Source organism: Charadrius vociferus, unplaced genomic scaffold, assembly GCF_000708025.1.
Source record: "Charadrius vociferus isolate BGI_N301 unplaced genomic scaffold, ASM70802v2 scaffold610, whole genome shotgun sequence".
In the NCBI taxonomy this organism is placed as follows: Eukaryota; Metazoa; Chordata; class Aves; order Charadriiformes; family Charadriidae; genus Charadrius; species Charadrius vociferus.
In genome coordinates this window covers 990,997-1,002,328 of record NW_009646437.1, presented here as the reverse complement: position 1 = coordinate 1,002,328, position 11,332 = coordinate 990,997, and the positions used below count along the sequence as shown (strand labels likewise).

At 40.5% G+C, this 11,332-nt stretch overlaps 1 protein-coding gene across 1 annotated transcript in view; it reads left to right on the top strand.

Moving 5' to 3' along the window:
- The first annotated feature begins 7,144 nt into the window (after nt 1-7,144).
- LCLAT1 (lysocardiolipin acyltransferase 1) overlaps nt 7,145-11,332 on the top strand; it is a 76,749-nt gene continuing 72,561 nt past the window's right edge. The window contains exons 1-2 of the mRNA XM_009881867.1: nt 7,145-7,309; nt 10,873-11,071. Of these exons, the coding sequence (XP_009880169.1) occupies nt 7,145-7,309; nt 10,873-11,071 (364 nt within the window). The remainder of the gene's footprint in view (nt 7,310-10,872; nt 11,072-11,332) is intronic.

Here is an 11,332-nt window from a genome sequence, read left to right as displayed (position 1 = left end):
GCAAATTAAATATTCTATTAAATTTTTTATTGAATTATAATAGATCAAGTCTTGGCAAATAAAAGAGATAATAAATTATAAGATGCAGCAGTCATCATATTTTATTGGTAATATTTATGGAAATTACTCACTGACTGTTGTACTTTTTATTTTGTGCATGTGTCAGCTAATATCTGCTGTACTGTTAGAGAGGGTCAGTGATGCGGTTTGTGATGATAATTATCTTTTATTGCCCTATCCTATATTGTTTTACGATACATGTGTTAAATCTCTAAAAGTTTTTTAAACGCAAGAACTGAATAGAAGGGAAGTAGTTTTAATGGTCAAGTGCCTGTTTCTTCACATGTTTTTTTCTGTGATAGTGATCTGTGCCGTATTTGTATGTTCCTTAAAATACTGAAGTGCCCAAGAGAAGGATCAGAACTAAAACGTAATTCATAAGGAGGTCTGTGGAAACTGATAGAGCTTCTTGCCTGTATCGCGTGGGCTGCTGATTAGAGTGGATATCTGTGCAACTAATAATTCAGCTTCTTCCTGTCATTGCTTCTCATACAACCTCTGGTATTTCTTCAGTTCGTTTAACTGAGGCACAATTGAGAAGTTACATGATCAAAGAGATGGGGTAAGTTGTAGATCTGGAAATACAATTGAGTCAGTCTCCAAAAGCTTACTGTAAGCAATATTCTTTTTAAAATACGGTACTACATAGAAATTAGTTTCTTGCTCTGAGTGCAAGAATCGGTAAAATTTTTCTTGGAAATGTTGTTATGAAAAAAAACCCCATAAAATGCTCATACAGAAAATCCTGGAGATTTGTTGGACTAGAAGTGTTCTGCTAGGATGTGTCATTTCCACTGACACTTTGCCTGGCTGATGTTTTGTCACTTGGCCACCTGCTCGGTGGTTGCTGAGACCCCTGGGTTATGTACCTCGCAAGCTGGGAAGGATTGTCCAGCTGCCTACTCACCTGTCTAGATGGTTTTGTTTAATAATCTTAAAAACTGGCAAACAAGTAAAAGTTTGGGTCATTCGTTTGATGGCTTGTTTCATGGACACCTGGGAAGCTGGCAATCTTTGTTCAGCTCTTGCCCACCTCCTTGAAGTCCAATTCACTTCACCCAGATGAAAGGTTTTAAAAATTCTTGTGAAAACTCCATCTTCTGACTTGGAAATTATGTTTCAGAATGCAAAATTGAATACGGGAGCTGGAATTTCCAGCTCACCTCTGATTTGCCGTGCTTAGAGGAAATGCAGAACCTGGATAGGTCAGTTTGCAGTTGACTCCTGACTTTCCTTGCAGAACTGCTAGTGAAAAGGCATCCTTGGCTGTCTGTGTGAGTTTCTGCTTGATTTTAATTGAAGATAACGTTTACCTTTTCCACTGGTAATTGACTGAAAGAAGAATTAAACCCAATGCCTAGTCCTCCCCTTTCAGTTCTTGAAGACTAATGAACATGCAGCTTTATTGTCCGTGCTGACTGAATGGAAACATACTGACTGGTAATAATACAATATTGTTTTATTGGCACTGAAGAGCGTTTCTTTATTTTTTCAATAGCATAATAAAACCTCATTTGCTGACTCCATCATACTAAGTGCTTAAAAATCTCTCTAGTTATCAGGCAGTTGGCTCTGTTTGTCAGGTAGTATTGCTTAATTCCATACTGTAAGTTAAATCTTGTTTTACATTGACCCTGGAAGATGTATTAACCTGTTTATACGAGAACTTTGAATTAGACAGAAACTGTTAAGGAAATGTGAAGCGTGTGGTGAGTCTCAATGACTGTGAAACTTCTACACCTTTAATTTTAGAACCTTTTTGTTTCTAACCAAACTTATTTTTCATCCTTTGCCCACTTCCAAGCCATAGAAACAGTTGTGAAGAAAAACTAGTTTTGTTGTAGAGGACAGGCTGTTTAAAACGTTTGAAATCATCATCATAACAAGCCGTGGTTTGTCTGTCATTCCAGCTGTACCTTGAATGAAAGCATGTAGATGATAAGCAAAACAAGCCGAAATACGATCACGGGACGATGCCTCTGCTTTATGTTACTATGCATATACTTTGTTTGCATAGAATATTGAAATAATTTCAAGAAAATATTCTAGTAAAGATGAAGTTTACAAAAGTGCAACTGTTTTGGAAAGTAATTTGTCCCATCGTAGCCAAGAATTTTTAAAATTAACTGAAATGTAAAACAAAAATTATATTTTAAGAATTACTGTTTCCCGTTACCTGGAGACAGAGCATGTTTTCCTTCTGCTATGGCAACGAGAACATGTGAAGTACAGTACCCCAATAACTTGGAGTTCTGCCACAAAATAGATGAAGAACTACCAGCCCAGTATGAGGGTGCTGCCTTTCTCACTGTTTGCAGCTTTCAGCCTGTATCTTAAACTCATTTTGACTGTCTCCCCACAGCTCTGACCCACACAGCAAATAGAAATGCTTTAATTGCATTGCTTTATGCATCTTAAATACTTTAAGATGCATAAGGCCGTAACACATGATAAATCCAGTGTTGGGAGTGATTGCTGCATTAGGAAGAGAGAGTTGTCAGCAGCAGTAAAGGAATAATTCTGTGCTTGAAAATCCTGTTCTGTTACTCGGACTTCCTTTTGAATCCTTTAATTCATTTATTGGGTGTCTCATCTCTGACATGAATCAGCTCCAGTTTTCTTTGAGATTTTACACGTTTGCTTTAGATCATTTTACAAGTCCTCATTAAGTACTCCTTTCCCTTTGGGATTATTTGGATATTTTTTAATCATGCAGGCTTGTATCTTGCATTGATTTGTAGCTGTTACTTCTCTAGTTGAATGCTTATGTTAGATTTGAGATGGCTGACATGGGTATTTATAAGGATACTTCGGTACCAGGTTAGGTGTTTAAGGGCCTGAGAGATGCAAAAGGAGGACAACAGTGTCAATTCCTTGGTGTCTTTGGTAGTAGGTATCTGGGAATTCATCAGGTGACTGACACAATGGGAAAACTGGGTACCACAGCCCTTGTAGTGCCAACACAAGTTGACAACAGTGTGCAGAGCCTGGCCTGGCCCGGCTGGACTCGTTAGCTGAGCTGGCATGCCAACCATGCAGTCCTCAGCATGATGGCTTTCCTTTCCAGCAGGCTGTACGGCCCCTTGGAGCGTGCTGCTCCTCACCTGCTGGGCGAGCTGGTATTGCAATGGGGGGTGTATGAGAGGGGTATTACTGCCTCGGGTTGGGAGATGCAGGATGCGGGGCTGGGAAAGGGGTTGCTCCTGGGACGGGAAAAAGAGGAGGATACAGAGCTGAGGAAGGACAGGCAGAAGAGGGTTGGTTAGGCAAGTTGCAGCACTGTGTGAACATGACTGTAATGCTTCAGAGACAGGGCGAATCATACAGTGGTTTGGGTTGGAAGGGACCTTAAAGATCATCTAGTTCCAAGCCCCCTGCCATGGGGAGGGACACCTCCCACTGGACCAGGTTGCTCAAAGCCCCATCCAGCCTGGCCTTGAATATCTCCAGGGGTGGGGCATCTACAACTTCTCTGGGCAACCTGTTCCAGTGTCTTACCACCCTGACAGTAAAGAATTTCTTCCTAATACCTAATTTCAATCTACCGTCTTTCAGGTTAAAACCATTACTACTTGTCCCATTGCTATGCTCCCTGATAAAGAGTCCCTCCCCATCTTTTCTGTAGGCCCCCTTCAGATACTGAAAGGCCGCAATAAGGTCTCTCCAGAGCCTTCTCTTCTCCAGGCTGAACTACCCCAACTCTCTCAGCCTGTCTTCACAGGAGAGGCGCTCCAGCCCTCTGATCATCTTCACGGCCCTCCTCTGGACCTGCTCCAAGAGGTCTATGCCCTTCTTATGTTTGGGGCCCAGAGCTGGACTCAGTACTCCAGGTGGGGTCTCACAAGAGCACTGTACTGAAGCTTCAGTGGGATACAAAATTGTGACTAATTATTTTGTCTGACCAGAGCTGTCTCTGTACAATTTACAAACTTATTTGCTGTGCTCCTAGCTGAGGAGATGCTGGCGCTGGCTCCCTGGAGCACTGAGTTAGAGAGGGCACATGGCTTCAGCGGTGCACCGGGTCCGGCGAGTGCATCAGGACCAGCCTGGGGCTTCAGCCTCCTCTCTCTGCTCTCCCTGCTCTAAATACACTCAGAGAAATGCTTCTGCTGAGTAGCCCAGGGCATGTGCTGCTGGCAGCCAATGCGCCCAGCAGCTTGTGTGATGAATACTCATCCTGGACTGGTGGCCACAATGAGGGTGCATGTAGGTGTTTCTCAACTGACACACATAGGCAAATGCCTTGTAAGTCATGTAACCTATTGTCCGGGCTGTAACTCCACCATGTGAACCCACAAACGAAAACAAATGTGTTGAGTGTGTTAACAATTTCACCTTGTTACTAAAATGAGCTTGCTGAGTACTGTTTTTAGAAGGCCAGCTGGATGGTCGCGCTCTGCTCTAAGTTCTTCAAGTTATCATAGGCTTCTCGTTTTGCAGCTTTGCTCAAATTCATCAAAAGTGAGTTGTTTTTCTGTTCTCACACCTGCTTGTATGGTATGTGCTGTGTTGTGGTGGAGGTAATTCAGAGACAAAGTCTATCCATTATTCTAGATAAATGCATGTGTGTATGTGTAAAGATATATAATGTATTATATATAAGCAAAATGTGATATGTATCACACTTCAAAAATGTGCCTGTGAGAGAGAAAAACAACATCGATTAAAAACACACATGATATCTTTTATGTCTAGAAATAAACACCACAGTGTTTAACCCAGTGGAATGCAGTATAACTTACATACGTATTTATTGTAATGTTAAACATAATGCTGCTGGGATGCAGGGTGTAAGTAAGTGTAAATAAGTGACCTAGATCGGTGTCCTAGGAGTCTAGGAGGATGACAGAGCGGTGTCTTCTCTCATTAACTCTGTGGTTACCTGTGTGCAGCGGTCGAGTATTTGGAAGTGGAACGTGCTCCTCGCGTGTTGTCCGGCAGCCTCCTGGAGCCAGGGTGTCTGTCTGGTGGACGTCACGGCGTCTGACTCGATGACCGGTGGCTCTGAGCAGCCTTGCAGAGGACCGGAGTGGTTGGCTGAACCTAAACAAACTTGTATTCTTTGTCTGGTAGCGGTTTTACGTGTCTGAAAGCAGTCCCTAGATGTTTCCAGTTGTTTTGCTGTGCATGTTCCCCAAAAAAACGCTTGATTAGATCAAGCACATTGAATTTTCATCCTCTCTGCTGCCTTTTGCAGTAGGTCTCAAATCTTGATATGTCAGGAGAAGGCCTTTTCTTCTGGTCCTGCTGCAATTAATGCTTTTCTTTGCTTTCTTCTGTTGTTTCTGTACTTCTCTGGGGTTTTTCTTTTGCCCTCTGCTACCTTCATTTCAGACTTTCCCCACACAGGCTTGCAGTAACAAATGCAAGAAGGCAGTTGGAGCATTGTTTCTTCAGAGCAACGCTCTTCGAGGTTCCCTTGATATGTTAAAATTGATCCTACTTAGTGTGTGCATATGTGGCCAGCTGGTTATTTAGTTCTTGCTTTTGGCAGGAAAGAGATGGCTCTGTACTCCAGGATGTAAATAATATGTATTTGTTTGAATTCCAATTTCATTGTGCTAAAATCTTTCTGATACAGCTATCAGCAAACATTTGTATTTAGTGTTACTTTTTTTGCTATGCTGCAGAAGTCGGGCTAAATACAGCTTCCTATATCTTCTTACATTAACAAATTTGCATGACCTCTTCTCTTGGCCTTCCTCCAAATATGTACAGTTTAGGAAATTGTTTAAACCTTAAAGTATCCCAGAATAGAACTACTTTCTTGTTACTTGTCAACATGAAGTAGCAGAAGCAAATCCATGTGCTAGCAACACTAGCGTTGCCATTTCTTGTCTTTTGAATACTGTGCTGTGCAAACATTAGTGCTATGAACATTGCACAAAACACGCTTGAGATAAATCATGTATGTTACAGTACACAAGGCTTAATAGATTACTTTTCCATTGCTTATTTTAAAATTAAAAACACCAGCTTCCTGTTTTTCTTGTCCTGAAGTCCTGTCTATCTGAGCTCTTACAGTTTCTAAAATAGCCTGTCAAAAAAGGAATTCAGTAAAGTGACTGAAAAGTGACTTCTACTTAACCTTTGATTTTGTAAACAATTGGTTGAGTCCTAAATAGATGAAAACTGTCTATTTTTAGGCCCTAATTTAGATAATTGATATTTCCACATTTGCTTTGTCATAGCTGGTAGTAGTTGCTGAATTGTGAAAGCTTGTAGCTATTACAAATGCTTGGAGGATTGCTGAGTGTTCTGCCGTAATGCATTAAGAAGCTCCATGCACTGTTCATTTCAATTTATAATAAGGGAGTCTAGCTGATAGCGCAGACACTGAAATATTTCAAGTCTAGACTAGTGTCTTGAAAACCAAGGGCTATTGTCTTTTTGTGGAATAAGCTGGAAAATAACCGATAAGGACAGCTGAAGTACAGCAGACTTCAAAAAGTCACAAATTCTGTAAATCAGGGTGAGTCGCAAGGTTTCGGCCGTTGCTTGCCTGCCTGGTTGTGATGAAAAGGGAACTGGTGTTTGAAATCAGTCTCGCAAGGTTTGAGTGGTTTCTGAAGGAGGTCACAGACCCTTGTTAGATGGGGAAGATGAGTTTCTGCAACTTTGGGTTCAGCAAGAAGAAACAAAATGGAGAAACAGAAAAACAAAGTTCCCTATCTTCAGAAAATGTGAACATTAGTATTTTGCCAATGACAGAGATAATGGCTGAAAAGTTTAATATAACAGGCGTTCTTTTATGTAGCTCTGTTGTACCTTTGGATAATAAAAATAGCTTGCTGAAGACTTTAGAGTGGAACTACATATTGTAATAAGTGGAGGAAATTATGATGTAGATGATACTTTTATGACCCCTTTAATATCCCCGTGAACCTTACAAATCACTGTGTTTGTGAAGTCATTCTCTTACTGCTGCTTGTGAGGTAGAACATTTTGATTGCATATACTGTCATCATTTATTGTTAGCCATGGAAAAAAAAGGAGGAATATTACCTCAAACTGGACTTGAAGAATTTTGTCATTACTTTTAGTTTATCTCTCTAATATAATGCCAACTTTCTCTTTCAGAGCCATGGTGTCATGGAAAGGGATATATTTTGTACTTGCACTATTCTTGGGAAGTTTTTTTGGAAGTATATTCATGCTCGGTCCTTTTCTACCTTTGATGTTTGTCTCGCCGGCCTGGTATCGCTGGATCACCGATTGCGTTGTGGCCACTTGGCTCACACTCCCAGTGGTAAGTTCCAGTTTGAGCCAAGTTCTAGGCAACTGTTCCTAATTCCACTATTTAGTTTGCTCCCTAATGCTTTTTCTTTTATTTTTTTAAAAGTTTTTTATGCTTTTGTCAACACAGGCCTTAACATACTTACTATTTGTGGAGACTTAAGTTTTAACTCAGTGTTGCAGATTGTGTGCCTATCTACAGTCCCTTTCTTCTTCCAGAGTTTAACTTACATGTAAACTACTGCGTTGTCTTAATTATGCTCTTGAAAATCCCTTTTTGTGACATCTCCATCCAGTGTCGGTTAGATGCTGGTCAGAGAAGAGTAGGTAACGCACTGGTAAGCAGGAGGATTTTTTTAAATTACAAACTTGCTAAATGAGTTGACTTATAAACTCTTCCTTTCGACTGTGCTCCAACTATCTAATTAGGAAAATTATTCACTGTCTGGTACATTGCTGCTGACCTTCACTGTTCTCTTATTAATCCTCTTAGAATTTAGTCCTTGTAGTTGAATTAGAGATAAATGATTTCAGATGATAAAGAAGAACTTTCCCTAGAATGGAAGTCTTCCTCACTTATAATGCATCCTCTTTATATCTATAAGACTGGAGTCTGGAAATTAATAACAAAGCTCTTCCCTGAATTGTTTCTGAGGAAAGGTGGTATGAATGGGATCTGTCTCTTCATCCATTCTCTGAAAACCAAGGGACTTTGTTCCTCTAGGCCTTTAAAGATTTGTTTAACTTTTTCTGAAGTAAAATGCTATATTGGTGTGCAGAAATACATATCTGGTGGCATAAAGGAAGATTTATCTTTATTACATACCAAATAGTTTCTGTTCTCTCTGTTTGTTTTCTTTGTTTTAAAGCGGTGTGACCTGTTTCATGTTCTAAAACTTTGTCCTTTTCATCATTACTAAATGTGATGAAATTAGGAGGGAAGAAATAATTACTAGTAAAGGGAGTAGAGGGATTGTTATTTCTCATCAAGTTGAAATTTAGCTGAGTCCAAATAGTGTCACAAAATCCACCCTTTCTCTGTTTGTCTGCCAGTTTTTTGAAAATTGCAAACTTCTTCAAATCAGATACTGGTCTTTTATTAGATTAGCTGCCTGGTCTTTATAATTCTGGATTATTACAACTATTTCGTGTTAACTTTTGCAGTCTAGAGGTTTGATTTCAGTCCACACTGGACCTAAACCAAAATAATTTAAATATTTTTGTGATAAGGATTCTGTCTTATAAGAGTCTTGGAGTTTTAGGTTGAGGAAAGGGGCTTGAAAAAGATTTTGCACCCAACCTTTTTGAGGCTCAGACCTCATCTCTGTTAGTTTTCTTCCTTATACTACTCCATTCCTAGCTGGGAGAAGCAGGTGCTTGGGTTTGTCTCCCCAGAGAATGAACTTATGTTGGACCATTTGGACTCCAACAGGGAAGCCCCGACCCTGACCTCTGTAGATATAAGAAACTTCCACCTTCCTCACTCCTCTGCCACATATTATTTCCTTTCTAGCAGAGTCAGCAGGATGGGACAGTGAATGGGTCTTACCTGTTGCAGTTTAGTTTGGCTTGAACATCTGTTCATTATTATGTTTAAGTAGATGTTAAATATGTAATAAGATTCTTAGTAAGCTATCAAAAAAAGGCTGCTTCTCTCTTTTATGAAAAGATAGCTGTTTACCATTTTGAGCTATATGTCCTGTTCTGCTTTTGCAGTTGTCCGTAGTTGCTCTTGATAGCGAACGCCTTTGCCAGAATTATAGTGAGCTGGGTTATTATTAGTATTAATATTTGGCACATATAATGCTTTTTGTTCTGAGAACTCAAGCCATTTGAGATTGTGAGAATGTCATTCCAGTTTTACAGGTGACTTAAACTGAGAAATGTGGGTTCTTTGAGGCTCTGTGATCCAGAGGTGCCAGAAATACAAACAGAATGCACAGTTGTTTTACTTCCTAGAGCTCTGTTTAAATCCACAGGCTCTGCTCTTTTTCTATATTTTTCTGGAGGAAGAAGGGGGAAGAGAAGGTAAGGAGGTAATTTGAAGTACTTCCATTTGTTTATGTTAATGCCAATTGTTAAGTTTATACCTCTAGATGTCCAATTGTGTTTTGTGGTTTCTTTTTCTGTGCTAACTGGGTTGGACAGTGTTCTGCCAGTGGCGCTAACCTTAGGGCTTTAAGTCATACCTCTAGGTAATATCTGTTTTCTACCTCGTGTTTCTTGGGATTTTGTACTACTAGGTATTAAATGGTTGCAAGGCACTAGCATTCAGTCATCCATGTTTTTGAATTATTTATCATTATTTACCATTATTATTAATGGTTTAGGTTGGAAGGGACCTTAAAGATCATCTAGTTCCAGCCCCCCTGCTGTGGGCAGGGGCACATTCCACTAGACCAGGTTGCTCAAAGGCCCGTCCAACCTGGCCTTGAATGCCTTGAACATTTGCTTTGTCTTTTGCTGTAACCAACCAACACTCATCCATACGCTTTGTTGCATGATTTGGGAATGGTCAAGGCTCAGAAACCATTTTCAGTAGGCAATTTGTATGTTGCCACCTTGTTTTGGAGGTTGAGAGACTTCAGTGGTGTGAACATGGCCAGAGCATGCCGTTGGGCTCTGATGTTATGCACAACTAGTCTAGTTACACGGCTATGGTCCAACTGTCCAGGTTATGAAACCAGATCCTCTTAAACTTACTGTGTAGCTCTTGCCTGCTTTTCTCTTTTGATAAACCACCAACCTATGGTTTATAACTTGACCCTTCAGAGCCACATAGCGGGTAAAGCAAGAAATGTGTTTTATGTGTGAACTTTTAGCACCGCTGGCTGTTGACGCAAAATGGAGAAAGCTGTTTGCCCGGCCTCTTGTTTGTGCCCTTCCAAGCTTGAGGCTTGTTTCACGCCTTGGGATGGCACTGCCTAGATGACTGTGTACTGGCATTTGGTGCTTGATGCTTTTTGCAAATTGTGGGGATGAGGCCCAGGCTTCAAGGTAGCACTGTAGCGTTGTACAGACCTGGGTCTACATCACTGTTCTGTATTCAGGCTTATTTGGGGGTTCTCTCTCTCAGCTGCTCTTTCTGCCTCTAGGTTCTAGCCGTTCTTGCAGGTGGAAGTCAAGCACAATCACATTGACCATTTGGACCCAAGCAGAAGGCAAGGCAGCTTCTCATGCCTTCTCAGCCCCAACAGTATTGAGCAATAGATTATTTGTGCAGCCAGTCTGTCCTTAGATTTTACCTACCACGTTATAATTGATACTGATTCCCTGACTGTTATTCCTACATGATAGTATTCTGGGAAAAACAGGGGAAAAGTAGATTTGATGTTGGACATTGTTAAAGAGTGCCTTTTAGGAAGTGCTATTCAATTGTTGTTTCCTTTTCCATTAAACAGCTGACCATTGCTGTGGAAAAGCTGGCCGCTTTATTAGAAAAGAGTCAGAATTTTGTTTACCAGTGGTAATGTGAGTGAATAAGTGAAACGAAACCATTCAAATTAATTTTTATTGCTAATGGGCTGATGCTTTTCTTCTGGGAGTAAAGCCATAATATTGAGATATTCTTTCTAGGCCTTGCTGGAGATGGTGTTTGGTGCCAAGGTGGTTGTCACTGGTGACGGATTTGTTCCTGGAGAAAGGAGTGTCATTATCATGAACCATCGCACACGAATGGACTGGATGTTCCTGTGGAACTGCCTGCTGCGATACAGCTACCTCAGACTTGAAAAAATCTGTCTCAAATCCAGTCTCAAAAGTGTTCCGGGATTTGGTAGGTCACTAAACCTTTTAATTTTAAAGGAAAATGTCTTTAAATTTTGCACAGCACCGTACATACCCTTTTAAGTAACCTAGGTTTAAATTCTATTTCAGTATTTTTAAAAAAAACTTGTGTAAAATATGTGGCCTCTTGAGTGATTAAACCATAAATCTCCTGGAGGATGCCCGGACTACGTGCTTAAGCATTTCTTTTTAAACATACCACATGTGCTGCCGTTGCTTATAGGTAAAAATATTTCTGCCTTACGTACTG